At 31.7% G+C, this 20,628-nt stretch overlaps 1 protein-coding gene and 1 non-coding gene across 3 annotated transcripts; one reads left to right on the top strand and one right to left on the bottom strand.

Annotated features, from left to right (window-relative positions):
* Positions 1–486: 486 nt before the first annotated feature.
* LOC107418932 (probable NOT transcription complex subunit VIP2) lies at positions 487–7,427 on the bottom strand. Of its 2 annotated transcripts, none has more exons than XM_048468606.2 (14): positions 7,268–7,427; positions 5,697–5,830; positions 5,153–5,222; positions 4,863–5,041; positions 4,326–4,707; positions 2,823–3,032; positions 2,648–2,749; positions 2,399–2,487; positions 2,110–2,295; positions 1,415–1,840; positions 1,263–1,315; positions 1,138–1,179; positions 813–957; positions 487–703 (listed from the first exon to the last, which is right to left on the bottom strand). In XM_048468606.2, the coding sequence occupies exons 2-14, from the start codon at positions 5,712–5,714 to the stop codon at positions 644–646; spliced, it is 1,962 nt and encodes a 653-aa protein (XP_048324563.2). In that variant the 5' UTR covers positions 5,715–5,830; positions 7,268–7,427; the 3' UTR covers positions 487–643. The 2 variants fall into 2 exon arrangements, with proteins under 2 accessions (XP_048324563.2, XP_048324562.2); XM_048468605.2 differs by having other exon boundaries at positions 5,114–5,222; positions 7,268–7,426.
* Positions 5,114–5,194, top strand: LOC125421206 (small nucleolar RNA snoR35). Its single transcript, XR_007239397.1, has one exon. It is a non-coding gene; the product is annotated as a small nucleolar RNA snoR35 (small nucleolar RNA).
* Positions 7,428–20,628: the final 13,201 nt, after the last annotated feature.

Here is a 20,628-nt window from a genome sequence, read left to right as displayed (position 1 = left end):
CAAAAATAAATATGAACATACCAAAGACGAATGTCCAAAAAAAATAAATAAATAAATAAAGAGTATCTCGTTAGCAAAGTTTTGAGAATGTGAAGTTTTGCAGATGCACAAGATACAAGATCCGTAAAAGCGGTTTCAAAACGATTTTATTGACACATGGAATTTCATTTCAATCTAAACAGTAATCATTTTAATAATACGTGCCTATTTCATAACAGTACCGTCTCACTTTGAGTTTTTTAAAGTACTGTAAGTTTCCTATATGCAGACAATCGGAATTTAGGTACGCCAGCATACCAACTCAAAAGATTGCATCGTCTTGATTCAATGAGAATCGATAACCTTTTAATTAGAGATTTGCTATTCATCACCAGTGATAATCACTGATAAGTGACAAATAACAATTTTTCTTTCCATTATATCCAATAATTGTGTTTGGGACGAATAGGGAGAGGAATGCACTGGCTCCGCAAGCACAGAAAAAGATAAACTAAACTGACTCGTCATTGCAACGAGATGGATAAAAGGACAATTGCTTACAATTGCCAAACTGAGGGCATTTAATGCTGCAAACCGACTGACGTTCTAATCAATTAAGCATCCATACAACTGAAGCTTTACATTCTAAATAAGTAAAAATATGTCAATGTTGAGGAAGAACCGGTCTTTTTTCCAACATCTCATAGTGGAGCACAAAATTGTCCTGCAATCAAATTATTTGTGAATGCGGGTGAAAATTATTAATGGAATTTCCAAAAGGTGGACAGTAATAAATATTGAAATAGACAGAGCAGGTTTTCAAAAGTCCAAACCTTGCGAACCATTTCAAATGTGCTTGGATCGAAACAATGATAGGACCCTCTCTCGTAAGTGTTTGTCTTAACCAGTGGCTCCATGTTCGGGACCCTTATGAACCAAAAGCGATGTTCCTTGTGATAAAACCAGCCTCTATTGTAACTGCCAAACAAATATATCATACATACAGCTATTAGGACGAAATTAAAACTAAAAGTTAAAATAAATTTTAACAGTTAAAAAAGAAGTGAATTAAGGGGAAAAAAAAAAAAAAAAACAAAAGAAAGGAAGAAGGAAGAAGTGAAGACAGACAAAGATATGGTATGGAAAGACCAAACTTACAGTTCATTTGCAGCATATAATTGGGCTTCATCTTTGGGCATGCTGCAAAACAAGACAGAATAATTGAATTAAATTTAACATATTGAACCGTGTGACAAGAGATTAAATCAAATAAACAGCAGCACCTGTAGAATATATAAAACAATGATTCCACTGTAAACTTCGCAAAGTAACCTAGCTGCAAATTGTAACCACCAGAAAGGAATTTAGCAGAAGCAGAAAGAATGTAAGAACTCTGAATGAACTACAAATATCTCAGTAAAGAGGCCCCACTTACATGTAATGCAGGTGGTTGTTTAGCATAGTAACATTGTGGCACATTAAATTCGGGTTCACCCTTAGCTGGTTCATCTGACCATGGAGAACCAAAGGTCTTGTGAAGATTTTCTGTTGAATTCAAATTTAATCCAAGCGTTGTCAAATCAATTCCCAGTGCAAGGGATGTTAGATCAGGATCGCTCATCCTTATAACACTTAACAAACCAAGCAAGCCAAATGGGTCTGGTGCAGATTGTGCTGCCTGCATGGATTTCATTCCTTGATCCTTAAATGACTGATTGACAGCTGACATTTGTTGCAGGCGAAATTGGGACTGGTTTTGGTGTTGTTGATACTGCTGGATAAGCTGGTCATAAGAACCCATGCCAGAAACTGTATTTGGGGAATTCAGTGGTCTTAATCCAATGCCAGGAGGTCCACTTGTCTGAACCAAATATGAAATGATTCAAAATGCCATAAGGAACCATAGCGACGAACTAAAACCATTGCTATGTTATTCGTAGATTCTATTGATCTTAGAATCTCTTAGAAACCTAACTCTTTCAAAAGCATCAGCCTATTATTTACAGCCTTAATTCTTGATGTTAAATTTCAATTTTGAAGTCCACTATATGTAGAACAAAATCAAAGAACAATCAATTTCTGATCCAATGATATTAGCAATAGAACATTTAACATAATAGATGATCAAACCTGAGAGTGATAGGCTGAATGTGAAGATGGAAATATATCTGAGCCATGTAAATGGAGAAGATCCTGATTATTTACAGGCGAAAAGGAGACACCACCACTACTAACTGATGGAGCATGTTGCTGTTGTTGCTGGGGTCTATGAGACGAATATGTTCCCCCCAAGTTGAATCCAGCAGACCTTCCCATCTATACACCGAAACATGGAATTAAAAGGGCATACATAAAACACACCTAGCAAAAGTAATGACAAAAGAAAGGGACAAATAAGATTATTCTACTTAAGACCCACAGAGAAGTGCTGAGACTGCATCATTGACATGGTATTGTCGTGAAGCTGTTCTTTCTGGTGCATATCCATTGCATAGTCAGCATTACCACCTGTGCAAGATCTAAATAATGCGGTCAAGGTAGAATAACAAAAAAATTTATTAATGTGTAACAACCTAAAAACACTTGATAAAATGGATAACCACCACTACTTGGCATGAAAAGCATCCACTTGTATAATCTAGAACTTAAGACAATGGAATATACACACCTTTAAATCCTGGTAAAGCAGGGAAATCTTCATTTTGGATGCTGAACTCTTGATTTTGTTGAACAATAGGACTAACACCAAGACCTTGTTTTCGTAGTGAACCTGAAATTTTGCTTAATGTTATATCCCTAATAGTTATAAAGATTCTAAAAATCACACATCCTTCTTCACTTACCTAGTTGCCCTTGAGGTCCGCCAGCAGAACTAGGACGACTTGTCAACTGAGGAAAATCATTGATGTCAAAAGGTGAATTGTCATTGGAGTTTACATCATTCAACACCCCCATAGAGCTTAAATTATTCACTGCTTGAACGTGACTTTGTGAAAGTGGGCCTCCAGCAGTAGGATAGGAATTTCCTAGCATAGAAATTACCTGCGGAGATCCTGAATCCAGAAAATGTTAATCTACAGAAAGATATAAAGCCCATCTAGCATAAACACATAATTTATCGTGGTAAACTGAAAAGTTAATTATGGACTTTAAAGTCATGCCAGAATAAGAAAAGTACTAAAGAGAAAAAAAAAAAATAGATAAATAAAAAAACAGCTCAACAATATCAGAAATATAGTATCCAATAACACAAACGTCCAAATGGCAAAGACATTCCCAAACCAATAATAAGGATTTAAAAATTTCAAATCTAATTTTTGAAATTATCAAGCAGATTTAACAATACTCAGAATAGATAAATCAACAAATATGCGTCTTTGCAACAAAAAGTTTTCCTGTCTGGTTCTCAGCGCAACTCGTCCAAAACAAAAATAGGAATCATTTAAATGGACACTTCATTGGTCTTCCTTGTCATTAAGTTATTATTTATCATGAAAGAAACCGTCATGACAAGAAAGGCATATATTTGAGGTTCCAAGCAGCAGGCATGACAAAGATATATTTTTATAACATGCATTACAAAGTAACACGCTTTCCACGTGGGATCTTCAAGAAACATTGATTCACAGAAAAATAGGAATATGTTGACTCTTCAACATCCTCCCTCACAATTAATGTTTTGTTTATTTTATTTGTTTGAAATAAAATCAAATTTGAATTTTAAACCAAATTTGACTCCTAAAAATGAGTTAACTCCAGAAATCCTTAAAGCTGAAATTAATAGTGTTGCATTGTTCCCAATATAGAATTTCAGGGTCCACTCACCAGCTTGTTAAATTTTATAAACACAAAAAGACATCCTAAAATTATCTCAAAAACTTATGTCCATAGCAACATCAATCCAAGTCACTCAATCACACATAAACACAACATTTATTAATATAAAAGGAAATGGAAATCAAGAAAATTTTGAAAGCAATTAACAAAAAAGTGAAACCCTAGCAATCACAGCAAATATCTCTTCTACATATTATTAATTATTTTAGCCCCAACCCAGATTTGATAGAAGATCCAGAGTTCTGACTTATGCTAACAATAGAAAACCAGTTGCTGAAGAGAAAATTTGAGATAGACAATAAAGAAGCATTACACTCTAAATAGAATCTAACTTAATTATCTATTAAGAACAAATATGGCTTAATCCATTAATCCGAGGAAAGTTTCACAGCAGAGAATTTTTGAGATGCAACACATCATAAACAATTTTAAAAGCACCATTAGCATAGCACTTTTTTTACCCAAGGAGGGCCCTCTACAAATATAGCCAGTAGTTCATGGTAATATACCTTGTGGAAGCACACCACTCATCAATCTATTTTGCCCTTGCACACTTAAACTCCCAGATCCACTATTTGCACCTAAGTTTAGTCGAGATGCAAGACCAGGCACAGACAACCCTCCACCAGAGCTTATACTCCTTCCTATGTTGCCTCCACCAACCATGTTTCCCATAGAACTTGTAATCCGAGGACCTGCATTTCCCAAAATTGGGGAAACACCTAATCCTGGTACAGCATTCCGGTTACCAATTGCAGCTGATGTTGGGAGAATGCCAGGAATAGAACCTCCAACTCCATTTGTGCTACTACTAAAACCAGGGTTTCCTACAACACTCATACATCCTCTATTTGAAACTCCTGAATGTGTGTGGGTATTTCCATGTGATAACTGAAAAATGATATGCCAAATTCAGTAAGAGACAATTCAGAAGAGTGTGTGTGTGTGTGTGTGTGTGTGTGAGAGAGAGAGAGAGAGAGACCATTTTTGTGCTTTTTTTTAGCAGTCTCAAACAACATTAATATGTAAAATACATATTACAGAACCTGTGAGAGAGCAACAGGAAGATTATTTGATGCAAATCTTCCACTAGCAAGGCTTCCAGTAGGCTGTTGAACTCCACCAGAAGGAACATTATTTAGTGTTGAGTTTCTTGATGTTAGGGTACCCTGCATGTTGGGAACGTTAAAGCTCCCATGAATATTATGCAGGCCCTGAATGGTTCCTGCAAAAAGAACAATGCATTTCAGAGATTCTGAAGCATACATAAATGTGTATTCCACTCATTTATACCCACCAGTATGATGAAAAACAGGGGAGGCGGCACCAGACTGACCAGAGAAAGATGTGGTGAAAGATCGCCCAGTACTGTCTGGAAGATTTGAAGCTGATCCGTTTAGAGAAGACTGCCATCAAAAGCACATGACATTTCTTAACAAACTGATATAAAGTATCCAAAAGAATGCATGTTATTATTCATTAAAACATAATGCATCCAATAAAAGAAAGAGTTTCCACCTTCATTAAAGTAAAAACCTCAAAGTCATGTTTATCCATAAATTGGAAAAAATATTGACAAAAAATCCTAGATTGTAAGAAATGTACACGGAGACTGCGTATGCCAATCATTTTTAAGGAAAACCCCACTCCACAAACTAATTTCATAAAACAACTCTCGCCGCTAAAAATTCAGCATCCCAAAATCATCACCATGTTCACCTCATACTCCGACAAAATAACCTTTTCCATCATGAAAAACCTGCTTACTCTAAGCGGACATGTATTTATCAATTCTTATGGATCTAAAAGCCAGCAAATTCAGAAATAAATATAGAAAAACAAAATTTAACTCATGAAATTATACAGACAAGAAGTACTACATTAAGTAAACCCGACATTGCATGAGCATCAAAATGTCATGCAAAATATCATCCCTTGCTTGGAAACAGCCCTCCTCGTGTTGAGTCAAAAGATAGAAGAACAATTTGTACACGCTTTCTCTGTGAATAATAGCCTGAAAAGACACCATGATTGTAAGAAAACCCCAAATATGCAACAATAAGGAAAGGGAAAGAAAGGGGAGGAGTAGGTTCAGAAAAGAATCCAGTTGGAGAACGAACTAGACCCAAAAGTTGCAAGCATCAAAACATTTATTTCTGAATTAAAAGAATACTAATCCAAATTTGGTTTACGCAAATGGCTTTAAAGTAACAAAGATTAGAAAAAGAAAGTAAGACCATAGAAGTAGGGATTTTCCTTCCATTTTTGCTATCTTTCCCTCCACAGGTAAAAGCTGTTTCAAGTTGGGAGGAAAGAGTGAGGGTGGATGAAGGAAACAGGCGAACATGTATACAAGGATTTTACAAGCTTTTCTACAGTGCTGAAGTTGTAGAGAAGATTTCAAAACATTAATATATTTGAGTAATTAAAACCAAATTTAGCCTTAAAAAAACAAAATTCAGGTGTAATAAGGTACAACTAAATGTAAATCAAACGTAATTACATTTTAGACTATGTTTGTTTATTTTTTTTTTTTTTAAAAAAAAGAAAGAAAAGAAAACATAGAACCAAATGAATCAATTTATATTTTTTTATTTAAAAAAAAAAAAGAAAGAAAGAAAGAAAAGAAAACATAGAATCAAATGAATCAATAAACTGCCATACAAGATGCAAAACCACCAAGTAGAACTTGCGTACGTAATTTATCTGTTTCAAATGCAATAACTATTTCTTAAACCCAGCGCTAATAACATTAATACATTTTCCAAATTTCAATTCCACTCTGCATTGTGAAAAGTATTAAAAAAATAATTAAAAAACCCAAAAAAAAACAAAGTACTGATCTAAAGTTCAAAAATACCCGTTAACAATCCTCCAGTTTCTAACTTAAAACATCGAGGTATTATAATTTAGAATTTGAGTCTCTTTAGCTCCCTGGACTGTCCCTAAATCACAGAAACATATTACTCAATTCCACCATTTGGTCATTTGGTCATTTGGTCAAGTGTAGGTGAGAATTTCATTTGACTGGAAACCATGGTAGCAGAAAACATAGAATGTTGATTTATATATAAATAAATTGTCTCTTCCCAAAATTTCTCAGCACCCAAACAAATGCGAAACGTATACTTTCAGTAATTGTTCTAAACTAAAATCCTCAAAAAAAATTAAAAAAGAAATTAAGAATAAGCAAACACCTACTTAACCAAAGACTTCTAAAAGACCCTATATAAAAAAATTTAATTAAAAAAAAAAAGAAAGAGAGAGAGAGAGATTAGAAACTGATAAAAAAGACGGAACCAGTTAAACAGTGATCGAATACAAGGATCTAAAACCATGGGGATGATGAACTCAAAGCAAATGGAGATCGAACTCAGAACGAGTCGAGAGAGACTCAGAATAAATGAAAGAGTGAGAATCGCCAGTAAAAAGCTGGAAAGAGAGCAAATACCTGAAGAAGCAGATCAGCGACAGCGAGGGTTTGGTTCTGAGTCAAAGAACGAGTTTGTGAGCCCTAAATCGTGATACGGAGAGAGAGAGAGAGAGAGAAAGAGAGAGAGAGAGATTGGGCAATGTAAACCTTCTATGATGATAAAAGTTTTGGAAGAGAGAGAAAAAAAAATTGCATGCGGCGGCGACTACGCATAAATTAATGTGGGCCCAACCTTTTATCATGACTAGGATAGATTTGGTTTTTCACATCCTGTGGTTTTTGATGGTTCCAAAATATAAACCCAATATTTTCAGCGGAAAGAATGAATCCAACAATATAAAATTAATTAAAATAATTTTTTTAAAAAAATAAATAAATAATATGAATAATAAATAAAAAATATTAGACAAAAAATAATGAAAAATTAACATTAATACTCTCCAAGTTATATATAGTTCGATAGTTGAGCACTTTTTATTTGTTCAAAAAAAAAATCATATATAGTTTGGTATTTAGTATTATTAACGTTTTTTTTTCTTGACATAGTGTATGTAAAAGTTATTTTTTTGATATATTATATTCTTTTCATTTTTTCTGATAACTTTTTAGTAATTGATATACAAGATAAAAAATAAATGTGTAAAGTACATTTATGTATAATTTAAGATGCAAAATATAAAATTTTTCAAATAAAAAATTAACAAACTTTTTTTAAAGAAAATTATTATTATTTCAATAAATTTGTAAAGCTTTATAAAATGAAAATATAATTTTAGAAAAAATAATAATATATACATATTATAGAGATTTTAGAACAAAGAGAAAAAAATATATAAAATCTAAACAAAAGTTTGAAAGATCATTTTTACAAAATATATTATTTTATTTATTATATGTATCTTTTATATTTATATTATTATTTAAAAAAACTTTTAATTTTTTTAACATGTATTCTTTTATAAAATTTTACTTTTTCAAATAAAATTGATTCTTTTAATACTTGTTCAAATTATTATTGGACTTTATGATTTTTATTTTGGATATCTATTTTATTTTCATAAAATCTAAATAATAATTTAAACTTATTATAAAAATTCTAAATAAAAAAAATAAAGACCCAAAAAAGAGTATTTATAAAATCTAAAAAATAAAAAAAATATTATTTATAAAATATCTTATTTTATTTATTACATGTATTTTTATATTTATTTATTATTTTGGAAAAAAAATACTTATAAAATTTTCTAACATGTAATTTTTTAATACTCTTTTTACTTTTTAAAAAATAATTTTTAATGCATGTTCAAATATTTTTCTTGGTCTTTATTTTTTTGTTTTCTAATATATGTATTATATGCAAATATTTTTATTTTGCTTTTGCAAAATTACATTTGTAATTTTTTAGGTTTTTTGTTACTAACTTATTTAAAAATTAACAGTATTGTTTAATATTTCTTTGAATTTTAATTAACTTTTTATTTAGAATTTTTTGCATATTACACCTTAAACCTTATGAAATTGCATTTTTATCTTTATTTTTTATCATATGTGTTAGTCATGTGACGACGCTATTAAAAAGTTAATAGAAAAAATAAGAAGAGTACAAGATGTTAAAACAAAACAAAAAAAAAAAAAAAAAAAGTGAAGTCTAAGGTGCAAAGTATCAAAAAAAAAAAAAAAAGTTTAAAAAGCAAAATGTCAAAAACGTGCATAGTTTAAGGTGCAATGGTACCAATATCCAAAAAATAATTGAAAATTTTTCATTTACACATTTTCAATTTTACTATTATTTCATTTAAATCTCATAATTTTAAAAAATCATCCTTATCTTCTTTTCATTTTCTAAAACTATATAAAGAGTTTAATATACTTATTTTTGTCAGTTTTATAAGCTAATTTTAGCAATTAAAGGTCAAAATTGTATTTTTTTTATAATGTTATTCAATTATAAAATATATATTCTTAAGTTTCTTTTAGCTTTTAACTATTAAAATTAATTATTAGAAACTAACAAATAAACTTATTTGAATAAATATAGAAAACTAAAAGAATACTAATGATAATTTTTCAAAAGTGTGGAGTCTAAATGAAATAATTATAAAATTGAAGGGTGTAACTAAAATTTGCCTAAAATAATTTGAAAAGTAATACTACAAATAGAAAGTGAACTAAAAATGATTTGGGGATTTATTTCATTATACGTCCTTTTTTTGTCATTTACAATTTATGTAAGAATATTTTCAAATGGATCTTTGAAAGTCATATTTTCCTATTTCTTTAGTTTATAGAATTATATCTCAATTAAAAAAACTATAGGCTCTTTAAATTGAAAAATTAAAATAAGGAGTGGGATTTGGCTCTTCAAATGTATAGAGCCAACCTCACTTTTTTGATAAAATTTTTAATAAAGTCATTTATTGTTATACAATTTTCTAATGCACAATTTTATATAATTTACTAATTGCAATCTTTGTATTTCAATTTTAATAAATACTTTTTTTAATCATTACAATAATTTCACTTCATTATCCTAGCATCTCAAAAGGTTTAATTGCTAAGAAATGTGAAAATGAGAGATATTGGAATGGCTTGGATTAAGAAAGTATAGCTTTTTAATTGCAATATTGGTGGGAAATGTGGAGATTAGAGTGCAACGTAATTAGTAGGTGAAGTTGGTATGTTATACATCTTGTTAAAAGTAAGATATTAACAAAGGTTTTTGTCAATTATATCAAGGGACGAAGTTTATTGTAAAAATGGATGAGGAAAAAAGGGGTCAACGAATAGATATATTTTTACTTAACTATGCAGAATATATTTTCTTTACATTTAGGAGAAAAATGGTTTTCACACTGAATTACATAGTCTATTAGATGAGATGGTAAGTATATATATATATATATATATATTTTAAATACAAAAGGTAGGCATCAAATGTTTAATTAAAAAAAGGATATGTTCTGTGTAATTAACTAGTTGTATTGGTTTTTGCCTTTTTATTATTGCATTGTATTTCTTTTTTATGGATTTGTCATATACCTAAAAGATCCAAGTGAAATAAAATTCAACATAAGGAAGAATGTGGATAGTAACTCATGGAGGAGCTTTAACAATTAAATATAAATTTAACACCTCAATTCTTGGAGTTTAAAATGTAGATGTTGTGATGCTTATTACAAATCTTTTTAACTTGGTCATTGATAAAGAGTCGATTGCATCTTCATTATAGAATGGTTACAATTTTTGTATTGCATATGCATTACAGATTAGTAGGCATTGCTTTATAAGCTGTCATATCTTGGCCTTTTTGTTGTTTATTGGTATAAATATTGACAGAAATTAACATTCCCAAGGTTTTGCTCACAATGATTTTAACTAACTTAATGCTATTAAGCAGCCAAACCGCTAAAAAGACTTGCATCCAAATAACACTATTTATCATATCATTAATTTTCATAATCCATAAATTGAAGCAAAAAATTTTCTTGGATGTTTGTTGGCCCATGACAATGAACTCCAACCAAAAGGTTCGTTAAGTGGTCACAAACACAAAGAAGAATTAGTATAAGATGAACAAGGTTTATAGTTTTAACATCTCCAAGGCCAATTAGAGTGTTAACCACTTGTCGACAAGGTAATTAAGTTACCTAACGGCCATATTTTACCATGGACTAAAGAGATAAAGAAAAAGTCATACTACAAGTAGCATGGTATGTGGACACATGAAACTATCTATTGTGTGGTTTTAAGGAATACTATCTAGGCATTGATAGCCAGTGGAATCCTGAAGTTCCCTAAGAAAGGGAAGGAGATAATGAATGTAAATCATAATAATTTCCCAATGGTCGAAGTGAACATAATTCTAGTCAACAATTTAAACTTAACAAAACCTAGGGTCAAGGTTGATTTAGAATGGACGTCATTTTGTGAAGTCAAAAACTCAAAGGAGAGTATTTGGCCAAAAAAACTTAATCAATCACTTAGATACTTTGAACCAAATGCATGCATGGCTGAGTAAAAGAATTTAGCCTGAAGTCAAAATTTATATGACCACTAATTAATTTATATTTTTTTTTGTATGTATTTACCTAGCAACTTATATCATTTCTTTCTAGCAAAGTCTAAAAGCCTTAGGCCAATATTGAAATATTACCCTTAATCAAATAAGAAAGGTCAAACTAATTAATTTCTAAAGCCAAGTCAAAGAACTTAGGCCCAAGACAAGGATCCATGACTAACCTAAAACAAACTTGATAGACTCAAATGAATATAAATGATGTGCTGAAGCATGGTTGTAATAAAATAAATGACATGGCATAGATTAATTAAAAGCAAATAAAATTACAAGCATATAAAAGGAAAGTAAACAAGTTAAAGGATTCTGCTCCTTCCTAAAATGACCTAGATGGCTTACTTAGTTTCAACAAATGTGGCTTTTTAGTTTTAGTAAAGGTGGCTTACTTAATTTCAACTAAGATGACTAACTTAAGTTCAGTTAAAGATCACATAATATAGAAGTTGAGGTTGAGATGCAATTGCTAAACATGAGGAATTCGATGCATATAAGGATGTTAACAAAAAGTAAAAAAATAAAAAATAAAAATAACAAGGTGAATTTAAAAGGAACTTCCTTTGGTCCAATTGTTGGGATGGTGAAGAAAGGTATCATGGAGCTGCAAATAAGATTAGAAAATCTATAGTGGTTATTGAATATATATATATATAAAGAATAGAATAATATGCATGTTTAAGTTGAACATATCAAGCACATATGATGTGGAAATCAAAGTAAGGAAATATGATGATCTACCTCAAGTACTATTTAGGATTATTTAGAAGGGAGAAAAGAAGCAACTCTGATGTTATTGGCTAAAACTAGCTCGGTTCTTAGTATTCATATATGAAAGTAAAGATGGTTTGTGTTATGAAATTATGTTGAAAATTGAAGTGTCAAAATTGTTTCTGCAAGTTGGTACACATTATAAAACTTGGGATCATTCAAAATAAAAAAAATAAATAAATAAATAAGAAAAAAAGGAAGCCAACTTACATGTTTTAGATGTTATTTCATATGCAAAACAAAGGCATGGAGGAAATATATTTTAATGAAGGATAATGTAGCAAAGATAGTTCAACTTTCCATGGTTTAACATTTTGATCTATCAAATAGATAGTCACTTTTGCGAGATCCATTAAAAAAAAAAAAACAAAAAAAAGGCATATAGAAATAAGATTACTTGTCATTGGATTAGATTGACTTACAATAATGAAGCAAAGGAAAATGAGTTGAAATTTTTTTCTACAAATTGGAGGTTGTAATAGTTCAATTTGGGTGAATATTAGGCTTGAAACAATCAAGCAAAAGAGTATAATTTGGAGGTTAGTGAAGTTTAGTTTGGGTGAATATTAGAGTATGAAGAATATCTTGTTGTTGTGAGAATATACTTGAAGGACACAAGAGAGTAAAATGCGAGCACTTGATGACAAAAAATTAAAGAAAAATTGTAAAATTGAAGAAAATAATATCACATTTAAGATGCCATTGGGAATAAAACAATTAACACCAAATTGGTTATAAAGTGGCCTAAACATGCTAATAGTATATGTGAGGACTTGCATTGATACTTTAGCAAAGGAAGAAAATCAAGTCAAACTATATCACCTTGTTAGTATTAAGTAGGTACAAAATCCTAAGTATGAAGGAGTAGTGGTCAAGGTTAAGTATGAATTGATTTCGGCTGTGTAAATCTGAAATAAAAGGCAAACCACTATTTTGGCATTCCGTGGATTAATTTTACTTTTTTTAGGTTAAGTGTGAATTGATTTTGCTGAGGTTGGATGGGAGAATGATCTTATTCTTTGGTAAGAAATATACAAGTTAATATATTGTTCCTAGCTCTTAACCCAATAAATAAATTGTTATTTGAAGCTAAGCTAAGGAAAAATATTGGATTTAATGCTATTAAATATGTAGGATATTCTATTTAGAAGATTTAATTTGGAATTCCTATTAATTTTTAGGTCTTGCTTTTGAAATTAGAAAGGTTTGTCATATATGCATATATATTTTGGTCAAAAATTTTGGCATTATGTAATCTTTTTGATAATGTAAAATCTCTGTTATTATAGAAGCTCTGGAAGCCATCTATTGAAGGAAGAGATTAAAGTGGCTTACATGAAAAAGATTTGGAAAGAATTGAAGTGCAAAAGGCCTGGGCATGATTTAAATGGAGGGTACCATGATATAGTAATCATCATATATATATATATAAATATTGGTGTTCTTATATCATTATAGTTGAAATTGAAGATGCCACATGGCTATTATACCACTATTTAGAATGATTTAATCAATTCTTTAATGTATTATGGGATTAAAGATAGCAGTTTGGACTTAAGGATTAGAGAATTGAGAAGATTTTGTTCATTAATATAACTTTGTAATTTTTATATTTTAATACAAAATCACAAAACAAGGTTGGGCAATGTTTGGACCATATATTAATTTTCCAAATTAATATTTTTAATTTATTAAAATAACACAGAACTAATCCTATGTAGCTTATAAAAGCTAGTCTAATAATAAAATAGAAACTTAATTAGATAGATAGCATGGTACTTCACATTTTATGTACATTAAACCACATTTTATGTTATCAAAAAAAGATGATTGACCCATAACTATTATAGATGAAACAATAGTCAAACCATCAAATTTGATCCCCTCCTCTAAAGATGTAGATGCTATAATTGAAACATATCGACTATAGTCGACTTCTCCTTATAGTCCTATGACAAGTCTGTTATTCGAATAATATATATCTTTGTAACTATAATTCATTATCTAAACATAAAACTAATTCATAATATAATATTAGATATATTAGATAAATTTGTACTCACCATTATGCCAGGCCTCTTAATAAATTGTCTCTTACTTCATTAAAAGCTTCTTGAGCAATTCGCCTAATTGATGAACAAGTTAATGCACTATAAACATAGAGCCTAATAATCCACCAATGAAAATTTCTAGAGCAGCAATATCAATTGTCAAATATTAAAACTTTGCCAATTATGAAAGTGTATAAAAATGATTGAAATAAAAGGGAAAAAAAATCATCACAGAACATTGATGTTTACATGCTTAAAAGGTTCATGAACAAATGCAACTACCTTGTTGACGTAGCAGAAGTTTAGGAGAAATATGTGAGTTATTTAAATACGAGCAACGATATCTCAATACTCGCTAATTTGTGCATGAATGCCAAGAATTGAAATGAAATGAGAATTATCCCAGAAATTTTTATTCATTTACAACATCCATTACAATCCCCAAAATAAAACTTAAAAGAAGAGGCTAAAAGAAACCTTAATGCCCTAATAATTATTGAAATTATAATAAATACGAAATCTGTTAAAAAAGGAAAATTTTCTAAATTGAAAATAATATTAAAGTCCAAGATTCCGTGATTCACAAATAGTTGGCAGAATTGAATTTAAATATTCTTAGGCCAAGATTTTAGTAAGTTAAAATATTATCAAGAATAGTAATTTTGATTTTTTGAAGCCCTAAATGATGGAATTTCACCGTGACATCCTATTGATCACCGTCAAAGGTAGTAATATGATTTGTGGCATTATTTCCCTTCAAATTAGGCTTAAAGATCACCAAAATCTCACACTTTTTGGAAGGGTCATAAAGCTCCTAGCAACTAAATATTTAGGATGTTTAATGTGCTCCATGTAATTTAATGCTAAACGCAGTCCATCACTCATCCAAATAAGTACTAAACAAAGGAAAGCAGCAAGTGCTATAGATCTAATGGCAAATCTTTTAGTGGTAGCTTTTGTAGCATTCTTAACTACATCCAGAAGATCAGTGATCTTATGTAAACTTTTTGGCTACAAAAGACAACTATTTTAAAATAATATATTAGCAAATAAAAGAATTTTAACATTTATTGGATATCTTTAAAAGAATTAGTATTATTTCAAAGGTTACTTGAATCACCTTTACAATTCCATGTGTAGTATCAGCTATTGGATTAAACATAACCATAGCAAGAACATAAGCAGCAAGGCTGAGCATTCCCATTGTTGCTATAATTATGCCAAAAAGCTCAACAATTGGATTTTCAGTTTCATTTACCAATCCAAATGTGTGCCCTAGCTACACAAATAACAAAAATGAAGAGTTGCTGAGTCCAAACCTAGACAACTAACTCTAGCAATTATACTAGTTCCATGACCTATGGAGTATGAAATGGCTAATGTCTATGCAGGCAGGTACAAACAGTTGCTTCATAATTCAATTCTAAAAAAATATAGCAAGAATTTCACTTCTTTGCTAAAATAATCATAATCTTTGAACCAAAATAATTTTCTAAGATAGCAAAATGAAATCCTTTAATCATCGTATACCCAATATCACCTAAAACCAAAAAATATATATATATATATATATATATATAAATATATATGAAAAAGGCAAAAATCTTGTGATAAGCCAAGTGAAGCATAAGAGTTATCATCCTCTTATAGCAAAAAAGGAAAATTCCATAACAAAATAGATCCTTTTTTGGTAATGAACCAAAAACACCCCCACAAAAACTTTAAAAAAAAAAAATCAATTCCAATCCAATGAAATCCAAAATGATTGCTGAACCAGAATAATAATCAATCCATAAAAATAAATAAAAAATAACAAATAAATTAATTAATTAACAAACTTTAATAATGAATGAACTAGAATGACAAAGATCTAACATAAAATTAGGAAAATTATAATTTATCATGAAAACCTTGAATATTTTAGGTTAGGAAAGCCTATTTGTTAAGACACTAATAGTCCAAGTCCAAATTTATTACGTAAACCTAATTTTATCACTATTATCATTTGTGACAACAACCTCCATTTTGGTCGAAAATTACTTCTTCCATTGATGTATTGACATAATCAACTATGACAATAAGTATCATCGATAATATCTTTCTCTATAAGAAAATATTTACTTTCCCACCCCCATATTTATATTAGAAGAGTGAAGTAATTATAGAAAAGTTATCTTATTATTAAACCAAAACCAGTACATATATATAGCTTAGATACATATAGCTTAGATACAAGATAAGTGATAAACGTAAACAAAAGAAAAGTGCTAACTTACTGATACATGATAATATATGCATCATTAGCCAATAATAACTATACAACCAAGTGATGAGAATACAAAACTATATTTCCTTATTATACCCCTTCAAGATGGTGGATCTTTGAAGAACACCAATCTTTAAATGGATAAGATGTAAATCATATCAAGAGAGAGGTTTGATTAGAAGATCAGCTAACTAATCATGAGTGGAGACATGTGAAACTTAAATGGCACCATCCATAACTTTGTCCCTTATGAAGTGAAAGTTGATCCTAACTTGTTTCATCTTCTAATGAAGCTTTAGATTGGCACATACATATGTTTTGCCAATGTTATCATAATAAATGGTGGGATTGATGGTTGATTAAGCATCATTCTAGAAGAAAAGACATGATCCAACATAACTTTAACTTGTATAGGTTATTGTATGGTATTCAGCCTCGATAGAGGACTTGGAAACTAAACATTGTTTTCTTGAAGTCAAGGACACTAGATTACTTCCAAGAAATACAATATAGGCCATGGTAGACATACTGTCCTCTTTGTTAATAGCCTAGTCGGTATCGGAGAATGCGTGTTGGGGTGAGAAGGTTATGACCAAGAGCAAGCTAGCTTGAAGTGTTAGCAACAAGCAAGCTTTTGGTGATGCTCTTGGGAATGGTTGTGTGTGAGTTGTGTTTTTAGGTTTTGGTTATGGTGTTTTCTGGTTTTTAGGGTTCCTAGAGTGTTCTAAGGTGTTGAAGAAGAGATAAGAAGAAGAGGAACACGTTGGATTTTGAAAATAAGGCTTAGATCTGTAGCCATTTCATTCATTTTACAATATAAACTTGAAATTACAACTGGTTCACACATGCCAAGCATGTGAGCTTATAAAATGAGTAAAGTATTTGAAATTTAAAAAGTAAAATGGTCAACACCTAACTTTTCACACACAAAAGAGTTAAAAACCAGCTGCAACATGTCTATTCTAAATATAGTAAAAAGTGGCACATGATTTTGAACTAAGTTCCTATTGTTTAACTAGTTTGGGTAAACAACCAAACTAGCTTCACCTACTTAGTTCCCCTTTGTATCTGCTTATGAAACTTGGTTTGAAGCATCCTTGGTCATCAATAAATATTGTTCCAAGAGCTAGGAAAGTTCTGGAACCGGATCATGGGCCAAACAGCTCCAAAACTGGCCCATACTCTGCATACTGGGCCCATCAGATACAGCAAACTGTTTGGAATAGAAAATGGACTTTCCCATGTCATTTTGACCTGAAATTTGAAACAGAGTCTTCTATATATGTCTGTAGATATCCCTCAAAATTTCAGCCCAAAAATCCATTTTCAACCTGAGATATAAGATAAATAGTGGAGCTATGTTGCTGGAAATTATGAATCCAGCACCATAGGCATTTCAAGCATAACATTCCTACTCTTTTGTGCATAATTTTGCCTATAATTTTGCATACATAACTTAGGCACAAAACATTATCAAAATATACCTTGCATCAATTAAAAACATACAAAGAAATATAAACTCATAAAAGGAAAGAATTTGATACCAAGGTGTGCATGCTAGCCGGTGACATGCACCATCAAGTGGCAAAATTGCCACACTTCAACACTCCTCCTTGGTAATTTTGTATGAGACATTGAGAAGTCCTCTCAATATCTCAAATCTCTTCTTTCCCAATGGCTTGGTGAAGATATCCGCCAAGTTCTCCTCGGAAGTCACATACTCCAACTTCACTTCACCACTTGCTTCAAATTCCCTTAAGGAATGATACTTGACCGGTATATGCTTGGTCCTCCCATGTTGGACTGGATTTTGTGCAATTGCTATTGCTGAAGTATTGTCACACAATATTACCGTGGCTTCCTCTTGCTTCAAGCTCAAGTCCTCCAATAATTTCCCAAGCCAAACACCTTGATTAGCACAACTTGAGCAAGCAATATACTCGGCTTCCGCGGTGCTTTGTGCAACGGTTTGTTGCTTCTTGGAATTCCATGAGAAAGGACCATTTCCAAGAGTGTAAATGTAGCCCGATGTGCTCTTGCTATCACCCAAAGAACCAGCCCAATCACTATCACTATAACCAAGCAAAGCTTCATTCATGCCATCCTTGTACCATATACCAAAATCACTAGTACCTTTCAAATACCTTAGGATTCTTTTTGCACAACTAAGATGATTTTGTGATGGACTATGCATAAATCTTGACAAAACAGCCACACTAAACATGATATCCGGTCTAGTAGAGCATACATATAAAAGGCTACCAATTAAACTTCTATAGATGGAAGGATTTACCTTTGGAGAATCATCATCCTTCACCAACTTGGTGCCTTCATTCATAGGTGTGGCAACGCTATTACAATCTTCCATGTCAAACTTCTTGAGCAACTCCTTCACATAGCTTTCTTGAGATATGAAGATGCCCTTGGATGATTGGACAACTTCAATTCCAAGAAAGTATTTCATCTCTCCAAGGCTAGACATCTCAAAGTTCAATTCTAGTTCACTTTTGAAATTGCTCACTTCTTTCTCATTACCACTGGTCACTAGAAGGTCATCAACATAAAGAGACACCAACACCATGCAACCATGAGTCCTAATATACAATGTAGGCTCATTAGGACTCCTCCTAAATCCATGCTTTGTCAAAAAACCATCTATCTTGGCATACCATGCCCTAGGAGCTTGTTTAAGGCCATACAAGGCCTTGTGTAGCTTGTATACCTTCTCTTCACTTCCTTTCTTCACAAAACCTTCGGGTTGCACAACATAGACCTCCTCCTTCAATATTCCATTCAAGAAGGCTGACTTCACATCAAGGTGATATACTTTCCAAGACTTTTGTGCCGAAATTGCAAGAAGAAGTCTTATGGTTTCCATCCTTGCAACCGGTGCAAAAGTCTCTCCATAATCCACACCAGCTTGTTGTGCATATCCTTTGATAACAAGCCTTGCCTTGTGCTTATTTATGGACCCATCCGGATTGTACTTGGTCCTAAAGATCCACTTCACCCCAATAGCATTCTTTCCCTTCGGTTTTGTTACCAAGCTCCAAGTGTCATTCTTGTTTATCACATCGATTTCATCTTGCATGGCTTGTCTCCACTCTTTTCTTGCCATAGCCTCATGGACATTGATTGGATCACTCAATGCCACATTACACCTTTCATAAATCTCATTAAGAGGTATTGTGCCTCTCACACCATCACCAATCTCCAAATCAGCCCCTATGGAGATTTCTAGCTCATTCTCATTATATTCATCATCATGGGCAGCACCTTCATTATTTCCTTGTTCCTCATCGTTATCATGAGCTTCAAGGCGATTGTATTCATCCATACTAGCCAACTCCTCCTTACTACAAACCCATTTAGCTTCCTCATCAACTTTCACATCTCTACTTATCACAAGTTTCTTGGTTTCCAAGTTATACACTCTATATCCCTTGGTCACATCACTATAGCCAACCAAGACACCAACTTGTGACCTTTCATCAAGCTTTCCTCTCTTCTCTTGTGGTACTAGGATGTAACAAATGCTTCCAAATACCCTTAGATGATCAAGAGAAGGCTTATATCCAAACCAAAGCTCAAATGGGGTTTTACTCCTCAAAGACTTGGAGTAAAGCCTATTTTGGATGTAGATGGATGTATTAACTCCTTCGGCCCAAAACTTCTTTGGCAAGCCACTTTCAAACAACAAACATCTGGCCATCTCCATGATGGTACGGTTTTTCCTTTCACATACACCATTTTGTTGTGGTGTGTATGGTGTAATGAATTGATGAACTATACCATGATCCTTACAAAGTTGTTTGAAAGCCTCACTTGTGTATTCCCCACCATTGTCCGTCCTTAACACCTTTATAGTGCAACCGGATTGATTTTGCACTAACTTCATAAATTCTACAAACTTCTCCAAAGCTTGTGATTTTCTTTCAAGGAAATACACCCAACACATTCTTGAGTAATCATCAATGAAAGTTATGAAATACTTGCTGCCATTTAAGGATGGAACACTCATAGGACCACAAATATCCGAATGTATAAGTCCTAGCTTCTCCTTTGATCTCCAAGAACAAGATTGAAATGCTAGCCTAGTATGCTTTCCTTTTTGACACACTTCACACACATGTTCTTGCTTCTCCACCAATGGCATGTCTCTAACAAGTTCATGTGTGCCTACCAATGACTTAAAGCTAGCATGGCCTAGTCTTTTATGCCA

Source organism: Ziziphus jujuba, chromosome 10, assembly GCF_031755915.1.
Source record: "Ziziphus jujuba cultivar Dongzao chromosome 10, ASM3175591v1".
NCBI classification, from domain to species: Eukaryota; Viridiplantae; Streptophyta; class Magnoliopsida; order Rosales; family Rhamnaceae; genus Ziziphus; species Ziziphus jujuba.
Note: the sequence above shows the minus strand (reverse complement) of the source record. Positions and strands in the feature narration are given on the sequence as shown.